The sequence below is a fragment of the Erithacus rubecula genome (genome assembly GCF_903797595.1).
Source record: "Erithacus rubecula genome assembly, chromosome: 5".
In the NCBI taxonomy this organism is placed as follows: Eukaryota; Metazoa; Chordata; class Aves; order Passeriformes; family Muscicapidae; genus Erithacus; species Erithacus rubecula.
In genome coordinates, this window is record NC_136687.1 from 64,076,074 (window position 1) to 64,095,048 (window position 18,975).

General features: G+C 39.7%; 1 protein-coding gene across 4 annotated transcripts in view; it reads right to left on the reverse strand.

Moving 5' to 3' along the window:
* AFG2A (AFG2 AAA ATPase homolog A) overlaps positions 1 to 18,975 on the reverse strand; it is a 157,000-nt gene that overhangs the window by 100,017 nt on the left and 38,008 nt on the right. For all 4 annotated transcript variants that reach the window (XR_013774280.1, XM_079305973.1, XM_079305972.1 and 1 more), the window contains exon 14: positions 11,741 to 11,867. Coding sequence is in view for 3 of the 4 variants with exons in the window: in XM_079305973.1 (XP_079162099.1) it covers positions 11,741 to 11,867 (127 nt within the window). In the remaining variant the exon portion in view is untranslated. The remainder of the gene's footprint in view (positions 1 to 11,740; positions 11,868 to 18,975) is intronic.

An 18,975-nucleotide genomic window follows, 5' to 3' on the forward strand; every position in this document is an offset into this window, starting at 1 on the left:
CAGTGTCAGAAAGAAATGCAATCCTCAGTTTATGGGAAAATAAAATGTTTTGAGCATGGACTGAAGGAGTTCCAGGTTAAGATCTTCTGTATCACTATTTTTATGAGTAAGATCCACATGAATAAAATGCAAACCCATGGAAATCCTACCACAGAAGAAAAACAAAAAACCAAAACAAACCAGGCTGCCATTTGAATAATGAGTTTGCATTTCTCTGAGAGCCCAAAACTTTAGGTGGCATGCCAGGTACACAAATTCTGGCGATTCTGAATTAAACCACAACTTTTCTTCTCTTAGAACAGTACTAATTAAAATCATTTATTTCCAAATGTCTTCTCTGTCTCAGAAGGTTAATGGTTCCAATTAATATTTTTCCCTTTCCAAGGGCCTACATTATTTATGTTCTGTCACAGCATTGCTGGCAGATGACGTCAAAATATGCCTTTGTTGTGGAAATGTGTCTGCTTAAATAGTTTCTTTATTTGTGATGTGGCATCTCCTGTAAAACATACTCTGTTTTCACATGAAAAACAAAGGCAGGACAGAGTCCTATTATCTACAAAGCCAGTAAATGGTCTTGCACATGATCTAAATCCTTCAGTGGTGGCTTCTTTCCTTTCTCTACCCTGTTTGCTGCAAAGTAACTCAAGGTAACCCAGAAAAAGAGGAAACACAAGACTTCCCCTTCAGCCATAATTCTGAAATTCCTTCACAGGCAGAGGGGTTGCACAGAGGGAAGAATTTTGAGCTCTGTGAATGTTAATCAGCAATTTCTGGAGAAACAGTGACAGAACTGCACCTAATGCCTCAATTACAGTGCCTACAGCAATTACAGCTCTTTCACTTTGTTTCCATCACTCTTGCTCATGATGCACAGAGGAGACAGAGACCTTCAATAAGAAGGTGTCAGTCTTTTATAGGCAGTACACTGCTGTAACTGCAGCAAGGAGCACAACCTATTTCCCTGTCACTGATTCTTTGCACTATTCCATCCCTTGACAATACTTTTTTCTGGAGAGCAGGCAGATGGTTCGAGCAACATCATAAAATCCCTCCCTGCTGGTACACAGAATCAAACCATCATTTAAGAGTGATATCCTCTGAATCCTGTCCTTCTGGGTGAAAAATGAGGTTTGCACTGCAGATCCCCTGGGAAATGTATTGTTTCTAAGTACAGGTGGGGAAGCTCAGAGGAGCACAAGGAATAGGAATCAATGGGGAAATCTAGGATGAAGTCAAGTTACATTTCCTCACACCCACTCAAATGGAATTGTTAGTGCATGAAGACAACAGAGAATCTCATACATCAGATCAAACTAGTACTTAAGCACTAAAACAGGTATTTAAAGACTTTAACACACTTCAACATTAAATGCATGAAAGAACAGTGTTTCAATTTTATATACGTAAAAAAGAGAATTTTGTAAGCTAGCAGAGGGTATTTATATTCCTTAATAAAACTAAAATAAATGGCCATTTTATAGGTGCAGGAACATGTTCCAAGGTGTGTGTTTGCCAATTACACACACCCCACATGCTGACTGATGAACACACACACCCTGGCGTGTGTTCTTGCTTACATAGCTCACGTGCCTCCCTGTTAAGTAATGGAATAAGACTTGCCTTGCAAACTGGCTAACACTGCCTCTCCTCGCTTGGTGACTTCTGCAGAAAGCATTCACTGCTAAGAAAAACAACTCCTGAAGCACAGCTAAGCTCTCTGCAGTCTGAAGAAGACTCACTCTTGCCTGCAAGAACCAATGCTGTGATCCCTCCATTTTCTGTGCCACTCTCAGGAGCGTTTTCCCCCAGACTGGAGTGGCACTCAGCACTTCTCTTGTGCATTGCTGCCTACTGTAAAGACACAGCCCTCCTTACAGATTGCTTTTATTCCTACCACTTGGTAAATCTCCATAACTGCCTGTTTCACTGTTTTCCTCTTTATAAACAGATTGGAAGGCTTAGGCTCTCCACACATCAAGGTACGCTGTTATACAAACTTCCTTTAGAATGATCATTCTCCTTAAGAATTTTTTTTTAAAAATTTTTGCTTTGCTTCTACTTGCTTATTTTGCACCCAAACTTACACCAAAAACAGTGCCAGTTCTTGTTCTCCCTTTCCTTTCCAGAACCAATAAACAGTGCAAAGGAATACAAATTCCTTCAAGCTCATGATATTGTGTGATGCTTTATCTCTCATTCCTCTGTTTCTCTGTTTTCAGTAAGAGTCCAACTGTGCTTGTCAGGATCTGTCTGTAGATAACAGCATGCACTGGCAGGGGAGAGGCCTTTCCTGCTACCTCTCTATTGCAACACAACACAGACCCCTTCATCTCCATCTATTTTTTCTATATAAAATTTACTCCTCCTTTATGAGGTTTAATACCAGAGAAATTATGTCATATGGGAGCCCTAATTTCTAATGATAGAGTTATTCAAAGTAACAGGGATGGTAAAGAACTGCCCAAGACTCTCAGGAGACAGCAACTGGATAATGTTTAATGTATGTAAAGGCAAAGCACAGAACATGGGAAGTTCAGGATGTGCCGTGAGATGAATCATTACCACTTCAAGTCTTAATAGACAGTGATGAAAACTCCAGTTCTTGACAGAAGTCAAAGAAGCAATTCTGGTGTTAAAAATTCAAAACTGCTAATAAATGGACAAAGACCAAACCAGAAAACATCATTGTCCACCCACACAAACCCATGGTGAACTTTGGTCCCTTTCTGTCCAAAAGGATGTAATAGATCTGGAAGAGGTTCAGAGGAGGGCAACAAGGATGATCAAAGGCATAAACCAGTTTCTGTTTAGGAATAGCTGACTGTCCTTTCATTCTGCATGGAACAATATCAAATGATCAACACTCCCAAAAAAATTTATCTTTTCCAGCACTTGACTGGAAACAGTACTTCAGGAAGATGCTGTAGACAGCAATCAAAGTATTGTTGTAAAGTGTGCTCAAAGCACAAATACCTGGTTTATGCTCCTCTGTACCAGAAAACTTAATTTGCCATGGAGGGAATACCATTACATTTAAAACAAAGGAAGAAGTGACCACATCCTCTTTAATCAAATTCCTGAACTAGGTAAGAATATATAATGTATAACCCCAAAAGAAACAGTCACTTCAGATTTCCAGAACTGCTGAGTCCTGCCTGGCACCACTCAATCAAAATACCCATTTAACTTTCAGACCCTTTGATCTCAATCACCTTGTCATTTACACTTTTTTCTAGGTTATCCCAAAAAATATCACAAACTAACCTGAGTCTGAGTCAACTCTTACAGTTGCCTATACACTGAATCACACACAGCCTAAAACACACACAAAATTTTGTTATTATGTATATCCTATCCAACTCTGAGATATCCAGTGATTTAGCAGTCATCCACCAAGTTTGCATTGCTCATAGGAGATGTTAACATCTCAAAGGGACATGGTGAGCCCTAGCTTTGCACTGATGTGAAGAGCTTGACTGTATTTCAGCTTTCTCATTATAAAGCTGTGAGGTTCAAAGGTTTCCTAAACCTGAAATGAGAAGTGAAAAGGTCACAATCTTTAAGGGTGCAACCAAATAGTGGCAATGGTCATCTCATCCTCTCAAGCTGCCCTTGGTTCTGACTGACACTAAACCAGTGACCTGTATAAAGCTGGGCCTTCCATTTCACCATGACCTCCCTTTTTACTGGAACAGCTCTCTACCCTATTAGGGGAGAGATAACTATCAACAGTTAATATAGAAGTCACTCAACATTTTATATTATAAAATAATCCATTTAGTAGCTTATGCTATTCCGAGCTTTGACCTTCTTGTCCTTTCCAAGCTGGCTGGCTGCCTTAGACTGATTTGTTTTGTAATGCTCCAGTCAAAACATTTCAGCTGTTGCATGAGAAGGAGACCAGGAAAAATGTCGCTTTATTTACAGTTCTTAAAAATTAATAAAAATAAAACTCTTCCACCCTAACCTTTGGAGAGAGGTCTTGAGACCTGACCACATTACTGAGGACTTGAAACATCTCAATTTGAAAAGGCTTTGCAAGGCTTCTTGACATTTTGTAGATACATTTTCCAAATTTTGCCCGCTCAAACACTGATCCCACCAAGGCTCAAAGAGTCTGCAGCCCATGTTGGATTTTGGCTCCCAAAATTACAGCAGTGAAGCAACTTCTGCCCTTATTGGAGTTGTTTGAATATAGTCAAGCAAAAGCAGAAAGAGGACACCCAAATGAAAAGCCTGATATGAAGAGAGAACACACTGAAAACCAAGAGTCTGGACACTGGGGCAAAAGCACTCTTTGTTCTCAGAAAATACCCTGGGTAACAGGCAAAAGTCCCCAAAAAACCAGCAAAGGAGCTTAATGTTGTCAATTTATCACCTATTTTAAGCAAACAAGTTTTCTGTAGCAGACCCAGAGGATCCTGTACTGCTGATAACCACAAAGATCTCAGTATGACACAAAACTATGCAACCTGATAAATCCCCTTCAGAAACTAGTGATGGTTCACCTGATTTTAAACAGCATTAATCAGAGCTGCCAAAAGCAAGGAAATCTATTAAGGTAATTAGAGGTAATCATAATGACTTGCAAAAAAAGTTTTCTAAATGAATGCAATTTAATTAATTGTGCATAATCTTTAATTAATGTAAATAGAGACTGCATTATGATGCACACACAGATGAATGAATGAAGATCATAGCCAGTTCTTAACTCATGAGTGCTTGACAAACACAACATCCTCTATAATGCTATTTTAATATGGCATACACAAAAAGCTGGACAAACAGTGTGCATTTTGAATCCACAAAGAGGAAAGCTGGGCAGAAGACCAAGTGCAAAGCAAGCTCTAAATGTGCCTGTGGCTACAGCCCAAGTGCCATAACTGCAGCCCTTCCTCGAACTTCTGCAGCTCTCAGTATGACACTTACATCCCTTCCAGAGTCACTCCCATAAATATTTAAAACCCAAGGTTGTTTGGAATGCCTGTCCTTTAACTATTACCACTACCCTAATGAAGTGAATTAAATATAACCAATACTCATACCATCCAGCACACTGACTATGGAATATGCCTTGCTGCATTTTGCTTCTCTGCACTTTGCTGTACTTTACACTTAGTCACAAAATTAGTGTTACATCTCTAGATAAAGTTTTTTGCTTTGTCACTAAATCTACATGAAGAATAGACTTGACCTAACCCAACACCGAGGAATTTACAGTCAGTCTATGTGTACTGCTTACATGCCCCTCATTTTTAGAGGCATTATTCATTTTAACCCCAGATGTTCCCATGTTATCTTAGAAATACAGGATCATTTCCATGTCACTGTTAACCCCCCCCCCCGCCCCTCCCCACAAAAGTAACAAAACAAAAAACAATCACAAACCTCCAAAACCACACCTGGTATCATAGTTACAGACACATTGAACCAGGATAGCATTTATACAATGGACATGAACCCCAGAGCCTTTCCAAGTTCCCACTGTTTCCAGAGGCTTGCCAGCACCCTGTGTACCTTAGCTGGACTCTGTGACCTCTAGGAAGGAGGTCTGAAGAAGAACAAACTTTGGCCCATGGCCTTTACCTTCCATCTCCAGAATGAAATAAATACACATTGATACCTTGAAGTAAATTTTCTGGCATGTGCTGCAGGGAAGTTTATAAAAGTCTAAGTGATGCTAAAGCACATGACTGAGCCAATGCAAGGAATGCTTTCCACTATAAACAACAAGAGAAGGGTGTATTGACTTTTCTGTTCTATTTGAAGTAAAACTATTATATTTTTACATACACTGTTCAAATGTATGTTTTCACAGACAAAATAAAACCAACTTGTCCTGGCCCTATAGAATATCTGCTAAAGGAGAAAATATGCAGCCCAGCAAGTTTTCCCTCCAACCTTTCTTTTCAGGCAAGTAATAAATCTTAAGTGAAAAAGTCACTGTGCTCTTCAGCTGTCACCACTAAGATTTTGTTTTTTAAAACCATAGCAGCCTTAAGGCTGATTTACTACTCAGCCCTCCACACTCTGACAATCGAATAGTTGGAAACAAAAATCACTTTTGCACACCTGGAAATATTTTATTTGCTGTGCTCATGAGAAAACAAAGTTTTCATCTGTGAGGAAGGAGGAGAGGGGGGAAAGGGAAGGAAGATAGGGAGATTCACGTGAACCTTAAAATCCAGTTCTTGACTTAAAGAGATACAAACATACATCCAAAACTACCTCTGCATTCTAAGAGTGGTCAGGATCTTTAGGGATCATGGATCCATTATGCAATCCAGCCTCAAAGCCTGGAGGTCTCAGCCCCCTGAAAATTTCAGCCAGTAAACAGCACTGCACATCAGCTGTGTCCATTCAGTCATTTCAGTTTGGCAGGTGAAAAGAACATGTAAAAACTTTTCAATAATTTCACTTTATTATTTTCCTTTTTCTTTTTTAATAGATGCAACAAGCTTCTAATCACACTAAGCTGTAAAAATCTGATATTAATAAAGGCATAAGTTGAACCTCTGAGAAACTTTCCAGAGCACCTCTTTGCCCCAGTCAAAGTTGCAGGTTTAAGAAAATTAAGAGGAAAAACTCAAACACATACCAGAGAAAACCAATTGATGGAAAATGTGATGGTGCCAAAATTGTGAAAATATTTCAGAATATCAGATCCTCTTTTCAATGTCATGTAGTTTGATATCATTTTTCCCCTAAAGCTTCATTTTCTGAAAATTTATTATATGCTCCAGAACAATCCTGTCTTCAAAAGAAATCCCACATCTTCTGTTATTTCAAAGAGCCATACTTGCACCTGGGCAAGATGATGTAAGTGCTCTAGGTGCTGGCTGACTGAAAAGGAGACCCACAAAATACCACTCTCTGTTTTTAATCCCAGGGCTTTACAAGAATATGAGGAGTGTCCTTTGACAAGCAGAGAGGCATTTCAGCATTTAAAGTAAAAAAAGTAATAATTAATGGTCCAGTATTGTGTAGAGACATGGTGATTGCATTCCCACACTTTGAATTCTACTCTGAAATACTGCATCACAAGAATACAAGAGGTGGGAAAGTTAAATGTTCCTGCACCATTTCCTTCTAAAAAGCATCCAAGTTTTGGATCCCCTGTCCTCAAAATCTGGATGAGATTTGCACTGCTGAGAAATGGCATCAAGAGACTTATTCCCCTTTCCTTACTCTGCTCATTCCCTACCATTGCAAGACACATGATGGATTATGTGGCTTCTAACTCAACAATCCTGTACAACACTTGGGAAAACTGAAACCCTACCAAGTCAGAGTTGTATCACAGGAATAACCTTTAGTGAGATGTATGTGGGCAAAAGAGAAATCCCAAATAGTCAAGTATGTAAACAGGAGAATATATTACGTGGTACTGAGGTAAGATTGTGCCACTGCATCACCTGCTTTGTAACAGCACATACACATCTTCAGACAATAACAAATAAATGGGCAAAATTCTTTCCTATTCCTTTTAACCTGTAAAACTGCAAACTGAAATATTTGAATTTCTTCCATGAGCCTTCAGAAAGACTCAACTTTGATGTTTTTAAAGAGGAAAGATTATTCATTTTTGCTGCAGGCAAGAAATTATAATTTCTTTACTGATTCTGCCAAATGGTTCTATCACACATTTTTTTTTATTTTCATCAAAACAAGCCATTTTAAATTAAGATTGTCCCATAACTACATAGTAATCAACGTTTTGAGGGGCAGATCAATTTGATAAACCTCTGCTTGATTTCTCTGCCCAGAAGACTCCTCCAAACCCAACTCAAGCATGGGGGAAGGGAGTTTTATTCCCTTTCCTCATGCTTGGCAGTTGCTAGGAAGAATATCAGCTGCAACTCTGTTTTATTTTGCTTATGCAACCAGAACAGAAAACTCAGTGTTATCCACGACTCTTAAACTAAATAAGAGGAATTCAAAGCCAGTGGTTAACAGAATGAAGTCAACAAAGCTTACAAAAGGAGTAGCAAAACTTTGAGGTGATGGAAAGACAAAAAGTGAGGAGGAAGACTAGGGAGCAGGAAGTTTTTTAAAAGCAAAATAAACATGCAAAAGAAGGCCAGAAAAATCCCCTACACTGGCACAATATGCAAAATACATGTTTTTATAGCAACAAGCAGGATGGCTGGAAATGGGGAGCCAGCACTGCCCTCCTGTGCTAACAAAGCATTTGTAAAGGTTCAGCTCTTCAGTATTCTGGTACCAGGACAGCTTCCAGTTTAAATTACACTGAAGCCCATGAATGCAGACAAAATCCAGACCATCATCAATCTGGAGACAATGGGCAATGCTGACAGCACAGCTTCTCATTAATCTTCATTTGTCCTATCACATCCTGTCATTCTTATGCAAATAGCATATTTGAGGATACATCTTTTCTGCACCCCAAGATAAGGAGAAGTGAAGCTGTCAGGAGCACCAGGATGTCATCCTGTACCACAGACCATCCCTTCACTCAGCACCTTGTGTTTTACATCACAGCTAAAGTGTTTGACATTCAAATTTGACCCAGCAGGAGGGAAAACCATCCAATGCAGCAACGAGCATATTGCTTCCTGGCTAAAACATTCACCGAGGTCCCTGGGGATATGACAACCTCTCTTTCTTCCCCTATGTATCCTTGCTAATGGAGTTTGAAATGTTGCTTAAGAGGAGTAAAAAGAGATATCTGCATGGGTAGGTAGTGATACCAATTCACCCTGCTCACACTGGAAGTAAGCCCAGAATGAAAGGACCAGGAAAACAGGTTCCACTGAAAAAAGGAAAAACAGGGCACACAAATCCTGATGAGTTGGTCTAGGTTTTCCTCCAAGGAAATCTGTCACAGCACACCTGAAAACTTGTCCATGTGTATATCTGGACAGAACATTTTATTTCAAACTGAGCGATTTATACACGGGGTTCAAAAAATTTTATGTGGGGATGAGTGATCTCTCATTAGGGCAACTGATGCATAGGAAAATACAAACAGGCTTTGAATCATAAGCAGCTCCATAAAGTTACTGCTACATATTTTAGGCATGAAAAATCACTCCTGAGTGGGTAAGTCACCAAAACCAAAAGGCAGTTTTTCCAGTTATTGCTCATCAATTCTGCTTATAGAATGAAGAAGAAAAGGAAAGATTTTACTATTATTACTGACTCACAGTGTTTTGTTTCTGTATCACTTTCAAAGAATGTTCAGAACATCTTGTTCCAGAATATTTCCCTTCCAAGAGAAATCACTTTCTGTACCATACATGGCTGAAAACAGTACGTGCTGCATTTGTATTCTTACAGAAAGCAGAAACTATTCCAAAGTCTCTCCAGCATCACATGAATGAGATGCAAAATAGCTGAGACACAAACATGAGACACAACTTTAAGATGGAATAATATTTCAATACAATCATGACATCTTAGAGAAATGTTATTAATAGGCATCTGTGACGAGTCCAAACAAGTTTCCCATAGCACATAACTTTGTAAAAAGTCTGACTCAAATCTATTCACTCTCCGAAAGCAACGTGCTGTGGAGTTTGCAGGGATAATGAAGTCTGCACTAGGCACTGGGGAATACCCTTACATTTGATATCCCCACGTGCTGTTTGCAAATTACAAGAGATTAATCATCACATCACTGTCAGTTAAGCAGGAGCCACATAAATTAAAATGCTAGATGGATTGTTACTAATTTTGCAGGCATAGAAACCTTAGAAAATATACGTTCCTCAAGCATTTCTTGCTTTGAAAAGCTGAAGAATAGTCACAAAAGCATATTTCAGACATTTTCCCAGTCCTTGGAAGTAGAGAACAGAAACTGCATTGCACTTTTGTACCATATGCCAAAGTCATACCTTAAAAGATTACTGTATAATCACCATACATACCTATGAAAACAGGACACTCACTTGTTGTCATACATAACTATTTCCATATGAAATACTAATTTAATAAATTCTTACCTTCTCAAAGGGATCACCAATTACAGAGTAAACTAAAAGCCCCCACTTCCCCATTTCCCATTAGTGAAGTACAAATGCTTTTTGGTGCCATCTTCTTTATTCAGGGAAAGGAAAAAATATAACTCAAGCATTGCAAATATTGCATGGACCCAGGAGAAGACTGGCCTGGTACAGCCTCTCTGGTCTGGATAACAAAACTGTGTTGTTCATTCTTAAAACTTCACCCCTACCATAAAAATCATATGTACAGAAGACATCACATTTCTATGCAGAATATCAAAATGAAAACTTTCATTCCCAGTCTAAGAGGTCTGGATTTCCATCTAGAGTCATGTAGGTACAGTATACAGTAACTTAGGTTCTATCCTCAGGTCCTCTGTTATTGCAGCATGGCACCCTTAACTCATGGTAGCTCTGTTCCAATATTGCCAGTGTTTTAAATAAAACCTCAGATATGAGAAAGCAGCATTCACTGTGTGTCCAGGAGGAATCCAGCAAAAGGGAGAATGACAGAGAACTCAATTCCCAGGTGGTGATGGAGACAACACAGTAGAATGTTGAACTGACTCCAAATGAAATTTCTTTGCTGTTCAACAATCAGAATGTTTTCAAATTCAGCTTAGTCTTACCCCAAAGAACAGTCACCAAAAAACCCCAAATCAATTTGACAAAAGTGAAATCTTGAAAGTTTCAATCTTGCACAAGCACACTTTTCACTGATGAGTTTCATTATCTTTACTGAAAACCCTTTTCTAGCTCTGCTTTGCCATGGCAGGCTCACAGATAAATGCACAAGCTCTGAGGAAGCCTTGGTCAGGTCTCCATCAGCTGTGTGGCTTCCTTCAGGTCAAAAGGGAAGGAGCCAAAATGCAAAGTTTTTTTCTCAAGACTCAATGTGCATACAAACCATACTTTAAACATACACATTTCATATGTATTTTATCTCTGAATGCTCCAAGACAAACAGAAAAGCCTATTCCAAAAACAGCTTAGAATGTAAGAAGTATTTAAGAAACTTATAAGAAACTCTAAAAATATAATGAAAACTTAATTCATTCATGTATTATTGAATTCATTAATGTTGTGAAGGCAAAAAGCTGTGGAATAAAGAGCCTTACCAACACTACAAATCATATCTTAAAGGAAATCACTTCAGACTGATCCATCTCCTGCACTTAACTGTGACAAGACACAGCAGTGGTAAATGGTTTTGAAGTGGATTTTCTAGAGGGCTGCTGTGTTGGGTCTGTGCTGGAGATTTTCTGCAGTAAGTGTTACAACCCTCCGGATTTTACAAACTTGAAATGTTCTTGTCACACCAGCAGAGCTGCCCTGGGATTTGAGGAGAAATTTCCCTGTTTACAGTTGGAAACTGAATTGCTGAGACACTTAATCCTTGAAAGGAAGTAACTAATGAAACCAACAAACTCCAGCAAACTCCTGCATAAACAAACACAACAGAAGTAAAAACCACAGCAGCAGTTTGACAGAAATGTTGCAGCACAAGTTCAATGAGCTTGACTTAAGGAAAACTTCTTCAAAAACAAATATTTAAGGCTACCATAAAACTTTTTTTCTGTTAAAAATTCTGTAGAGTGGGGGAAAAAAGTGAGGGACGTGAACCATTTCTCTGCCTTGTCTTCATTTCCAAACTGCTACTCTACTTCATTAAATTGATCAGACAACAGTTTGGAGAGCAAAAGAGGATGGAATCATACCAAAATCTGGTCTTTTCAAGAGGAACAGGATATAGACAGTGCATCTATTTGTACCTTGTCTATCATGTCCGGTCTGTTCGTAGCTGCCAGAATTGTCACATCCTTCAGCTGCTCTATCCCATCCATTTCCGTCAGCAACTGAGCCAAGACACGGTCTGCTACATTCCCAGCACCTGAAGAGCTGATTTACAGGAAAAAAAACAGCATTATCTTTCCCTTCCTAGAAATAGGAGAAAGGAAAAGATAGATTATTCTTCCCTATCTACAGGCATGCACCTTTTTGCCTTAATTCTTCATAATATTTATTTTCCCCTTCAATCTTATACTAAAATGTAAGTGCTCCAATAATTTCCATCAGACAGAGAGTGCACAAATACAGTTGTACACTTATAAACACATATATTGCTGCAGCACTGCAACCCACCACCAGCATACCTGTGAGCACAGTGATGTCCCAGAGCCAAAGCAATGGCTCCATCCAGCCCCAAATAAATCTCCTAATTTTCCTACCTTACAACTGGTTCTGCAATTTTCCACAGCAAAACAGTGAACTTATCACACCCAGTCTGGAAAACATCTTTAAGAAGCTATAACAAATGTTGGCTAAGAAAGTAAAATATTTAGGTTGCTAAGAAATATTAGAGAAGGGACTTGGGTTACCTGGTTGTCAGTTTTTGGGGTTTCTGCAGCCACACTGGAAATTCCCAAGCCATATTTGAGGATTTCTAAAGTACCCATGGGTCAGAGTCCCATTGACTTATAGACAGCTGAGTGTGATAAAACACTTCAGGTGTTGGACATGGAGAGCAAATGCTTTTGGAAAGACACACAGCTTAAAGGAAATTAAAATCAACTTTGTAATATTAGCTAGTCTCAGCAGGGATTCAGGCCTCCCATCTTGCTTGAGTTTCAGTTTTACTCCACTTTATACCAAACAGACTGAGCAAAAGAAAATGCTAAGCAAAGGAAAAAATAACTGTTAAACTGGGACAAAAATGTTAATGTTATATGAGATGATCTGAAGCTAAAAGACTTTGGAGGAGATGCTAAACTTTTCTTTGTTTCCTTAAAAAATTTAGAAGAAATATTTAGAGAGAGGTGACTAGAACGGATATTACATCTTTCCCCAATATAAACATTTATCTTACAAGCTTCAGACTTAAAATATAATTAAAAAAACCTAAAAACAAAATCCTCAACCCATTAAAGAAGTGTTTCTTCTGAGGCAAATCCCCACAGAGGAGTGCACATTGCAAAGACTTCCATGCAAATAGGTCATCATCCGAAAACTGCAGTTAGGGAATCACTGATGGTATAATACAGCTCAAACAATAGCAGGGCTTCTAGGACATTATTGGGGGCTTTATTATTATCTCTTAAAAGTGAAGTAAACTATTTTATGCTTGCAAAAAACATCCACAGCAAAACCAGTATCAAGTGAAGAAGTGCCTGGGTCCTGTGACACCACAGATTTCTAACATCAGTGCTTTTATTTACACACTAAGTTCACTAAGCTATCACACGCTGCACTGTTTTAGCACAGCCTACAATAAATCAGCTTTTGGCTGAACAGGACACCCTATAAAAATGCCAGGCAGGCCCAGGGAGAGATCTCTTCCCAGCTGCTGGGAGCTGCCTCAGAGCCACGGTGTGTTCCCAGAACTCCGGTGCTGCCCAAGCTGTCCATGCCAGGGGTGACACACGAGGATGCCATTTTCCATTTTCCCATGGCTTCCCAGCAAGGCTTCCAAATTAACACAGGCAACGTTCCTTAGGGCTGCTCAGAGTTTTGACACAAACAGCAGCCAGAGAAACAAACCACGATTAACCCTCCAGTCCCACGGAGGCACTGCCAAAACCAACTTCCAGCCAAAGGGTTGCCTTGGCCCCAACACCCCCGCCTCCCCCTGACCTCCACACGTTGATGTCATCTCACAACTGCCTGGAAATGGTCCTCCAAAGGCACGTCCTGGTACAAACTAATTTCCTGTCAACACGCTGCCTGCAAATCCAGGCAGCCAGAGCTAAGCCTCTCACATAATCCATGTAGGGCCATGTGTGCGCATGGCTCTGTGCACACAGGAGCCCTGCCCCAACCAGAAACACCTTCCAAATAAAAAACCTGGGAGCAAAGAGGAGCCTGCCTGAGAATTTCAGGCAACCGTTGGTGCTGCTCTAATGAAATACATTAGGCTATGTGTTGTTGTAATTTTTTTTGCCAGCTCCACTTTATTTACAATCCTCAATGAAGTTTTTAAAGGTTGAGAAGGTCATTACAGAAATCCTCCTCTATGTGATATTCCAGTTAATCCTGCAAGTGTCCCACCAGTCTCAGACGAAGCATATGTGCATTCCTGCACAGGCACTCAGCTTCGCCACCAGAGAAGATTCCTGAAGCCTGTCAGGTAAGACAATCCACAGTGAATATGAAAGACAAACCTGTTCTTGGTATTTTACTTCAGCTAAAGGTGTTCCCAATACACATTCTGGCAGAATAAACCATGTATTTTACAGTTTACCAAATTAATTCTGCCTTTGTCTGATGAACCAGAGATGAGGAGCATCGGCTCCAAAATCAATATAGCAGGAGAGAACTCTCCACAGCTTTTATTTCTATCTCCTCTGGCCTTATCCAATGACTGTTCAAGCCAGCTGGATTCATGTATCAGTGGGCACTGAAATTTCCCCTTGGACACCTTAAACCACTCTCATACTTCTTCCAGGGAATATAAAAGCAACCACAGCCCGATCCTATCACTGCACCAAGGAGTACAGACAGTTCACTAGCTTATACACATCTTCAAGCCAAGTAGATTTTGTTTCCAGACATAGCCAGATGTATGAAATCACATTTAAATCTGTTAGCCTTCCTGCTATAAGTATTTTTTTTGACAGCAACTTCTTGTTTTGTACATTTTTACTTATTTAATTTCCTTTTGTACCCCCCATCCTTTTTCTAACAGATTTTTTAATATTTGAAAACTGAAAAGAGTCTGAGAATGCAGTCACTGTGGTTTCACCCCACGATGAAATTTGGTAAGCATCACCAATACGAGCTAAAGCAAACATACATTTGCATCATCTGACCATCTAGAGCCCTTCTGAAAAAATACTCATTTCACTGGCTTTCCAACACCAGATGTCATTTCCAGTGAAAAATGTATTTAAGGCTGCACCACCACTTAAATCTCATAAAGGAGAACCAGTGACTCTCCATTCCACCACTGACTTCAATGGCACTGAAGCCTGTCAGAACACCTTGGCTTTGGAATCAGGACCTTAATGTAATTACACTGCTAAACTGTAGATGTGGAAATGCAGGAAATCTTGATACAATAACATTTTGAGAGCTGTTAACATCACAGCAACTGTGAGGCTGCAAAAGGAGGAGGAAGTCTGGGAGGACCCCTCTCCTGCGCAGCTGACTCTACCTCAAGCAGAGCTCTCAGGTCAGAGGCAGACTTCGAAGTATCCAGGATAAATTACTGCAGAGAGATTAATCTCCACATACCTGAAATCTATAATGCAGGTTTTGTGACAAGAATACTTGTGGATGTGGTATCATCTCAAATAACCCTTTCACTGAAACCTCTGGAAACAATTTCATATCAAAACAAACGTAAAACTCATTGACACGACAGAACACTCAGCATCAAAAACATTTGAACAGGTTGAAATAGAGGGTCCTGGCAGGACGTGAAGGAGGGAGGTAAAAGGTTCCTGAAATGCACAGAGCCACCTCCCTCGTGCAGCCTGTAGGATTTTCATTGAGTCTGACACTTGTGCTGGGGTTCTGCAGGGGAACCTGTCAGCAAGGAGCACCTGCCAAGCCCAGCTTTTCCATCCGGCTGCCGCGATCCTAATTAACTGTCGCGCTCCTTTATTGCTCTCCCTCGTGAACTTGGGTGAATTATGGCTTTGGCAAGTTAAGGTTTTCTCTCAGAATGGGAAAAATAAAAAATTACCTACTGCAATAGCGTTACCAGAAAGACAGTAACTGCAGCATGGTCCCAGATATCAAATTTTGTCCAATAGTTCCATCACTGGGTCATTTTGTCCAGCAGAATGGACACTGCCATACCAGTCAGGAAAAGCAGTCTTGTCCAATATTAAAACACTGGGCCAAATTTACTTCTCTGAATGGTACAACTTCAATGACCATTATTCAGATCCCTACAGAAACTACAGGCTTGGATGTTGCTAAAAAGCTGAAGAATAGCATACAGCATGCATATCTTTAATATTATCACTTACAGCTTCACTATTCACTGGAAAAAAACAAACCCCAAAACACACTAGTACAAAGCACCTTCAGTGCTCAGACAAGAAACATTCCCCATGGTAAGGAATCTGTGTGATCAGGAAAACCCTGCAAGAGGATGATGCTAAACCCTGCCCTCCATCAGCATCCCACAATTAAATGCTGTTTGATTCTGTACACACCTGTATCAACTATTACCCACTACATTGTTTCATATCTTCTCTGTTTTCTCAAGCACAAAATTCAAGTACTTCAGAAGGAAAATATCCAGAGGAAACCTAGGCAAAGTCTGTGAAATTCAGTCTGGGTAGAATATTTATCTTCATGGTCACGTCCATGCCAAAATGATGTTTTGCCAACTGTCAATTCCCTGATTAAATACCATTCCTGTGATTTGGTTTCCAGGCATTAGAAGTGCACAGAAAAATAAAAGAACTCCAAGTACTCCTTGAGTGGTCTCCAGCTTGCAAGCAAGCTTTCCTAAAAAGATGATGAGCTTTGTGAAAACAGGAAATAGTGCTCAGCTCTCAGCAGGTGACTTTGAAACAAATGGCCTGCAGACAGCTGCAGACACATCCTAATTATCCTTCACGGTTGTGTAAGCAGCCTCTTCCACTCATCTACATTTGTCATTATTGCAGCTTCCAAAAGTTAATGAAGTAGGCCCAGAAAAATGAAATGATGAAAGTAGCGAAAAAGAGGAAAGGAGCCAGTTTGAGGTAGGTTTGGTATCATCAGGCTTTCTTCCAGAGGGCTTTCCCCAAGCACATCTACAAATGCTTGAGTGCCTAAGTGGTGATCCATCACCCATTTCCATCTGCTTGCAGCTAATTCCAGATGCAGGTCCATGAAAGACTGGCATTAGCCCACACTTCCAGCTGGCCCTGGCACTGTCTGGCTGGCACAGGAAGGATGCTAACATCATGAGTTCTCCTATTCTGCTAACACTGATGTTGCCTTAAAAACAAGCAGTGAAACAATATTAAAAAACAACCCAAACCAAGCAAACACCTATGCACAGTAAACTTCCCACTTCCTTTTGTTCTGTTTTTCTCAGCATTTCTCCTCTGTGCATTCCTGGAAGTAAATCAAGTTTAAACCTGTAATCAATCATGTCTACCAGGCAAGCAAGCACAGTTTAAGTTGTATTTTAGACACAGAAATAACAAACTAGACTGGATTTAATTTCATTATATTAATGTATAATTATTATACATATGTTTATAAATTTTAGTTACAATTATGTTCCTCCTGCATATCATTAAAATGATGACTTCAGGAAAAGGGTTTATGGATCCAGTCCTGCTTTCACTGATGTCAATGAAAGTCTCTATTAACTTCAAATACCTGCATTATAATGCAGGCTGGGAAGTTAACAAATTATTGGGGTTTGTAAACAAAAAGGGAGAAACACAGATTCAAAACCATGTTGTGATAAAGGGTTCTTGATAGCCAAATGCATTGACAAGTTTATTTTTAATTTAAAGGGACTGCAGACATTTACTGTACACACACACAAACTATGGGTAACGCTATTAGTTAAAATTGCTTTTCCAAAACCAATTGCAAAGCTCTAAAGTACAATAAAATTGTTTCAAAACTTTTCTCTTTCACCACTCCTTGCTAGGCCTAAAATAAAAAGCTGGCACTAGGTATCCAACCTTTTTCTCCAGACAATATTCGTATGGATACCAAATTCCAAAACTTTAAAGAACTCATACAGCAGCCACAGAAGTTTTGAATGCCTTAATTCTCCATCATGTGCAAACACAGCTCAGATATTGCAGGGAATCCCCCAATTCAGGGACACCAGTGCCAACAGAGGCCAGAAACAGAAAGTTCTTTGTATGAGCTGAACAAGAACCAGATCCCTCACAACAATCATGGCAGGGGGAAACTCCATTTCTTCCAGATATACTTTGTTCATGCTCTTTTGTCTTTGCATGAAAAAATATTAGTGGGACAATACTTTCTCCAGCTTCAGTACTGCTAATTTACCCTGTGCAAGGTGGATTTCTGCCATGAACCTCTCTCTTTTTGCTTTATCCCCACAGAATCCAGTGGGTTTCTTTACTGGATGCAACACACTGAACTTCAATGACAGAATTGCCCATTGCACCAGGGAATTTGCACAGGGACTAAAATACAACGACAAACTCAAATGTAGACAATAAATAAATATGAGCTAAAATATCCCAGAAAGATATCTTGGTTTAAAAAAAAGATTTATCACTACTCCTGTTTAAGGCAAAGGTGGCACATTACAAAAGAGAAGCTGCTGTTCCTCACAGGTTCTTCTAAAAGTCCAAAAGACTCAAAACTTGAGGCTGCAAGATTTTAATACCTAAAGTGAAAACAGTATCTTTCAGTGGTTCTGACTACTTTAAATTGTGGCTTAGGAACCTATCTATCCTCCCCCCAGCATACAGGGTAACACATTTTACCAAAAAAAAACCCATCATCACATTGTGATTTCAGGGAATTGGTACCAAAGTCCCTTCACTTTGCCACCTCTATCCTCATTCTGAAAAGGTTACCAACTTCTGGCCTCTACGAGTCAAATGCAAGGTAACGATTTTGTCCCTTGTCTGTCTTTTTTTTCTTCTTGCCCTTGGAAAATAGAATTTATCAGTGTCTTTTACAGCAGTCTACAGCATTTCCCATCCCATGTTACAGAGATTTGCAGTTAAAGGGGAAATGCTTTACTTCTGAAAAACAAGAAAAGGATGTGACTTGCCGAAAAATCCTAAAAATCCTCCTTATATAAACAATGTCCCATTTCCAAAGCACGGAGATTTCTGAAGTTCAGCAAACAGACTGTCTGTGCTGCATTTACACAGACCCACGTTCATTCATCACTTTCAAGTCTAATTATCAAGCCATTTCCCTCTTGGCAACCCCTAATGGCCAGAAGAATTAGGTTTTACATGGTCAGGATACTGTGGGTAACAAATACCCATAACTCTCGGCAGCTGTGCAATTTGTAAATCCTCCCAAGCCCTGTGCAGGCACGGGATTACTTCAAGGC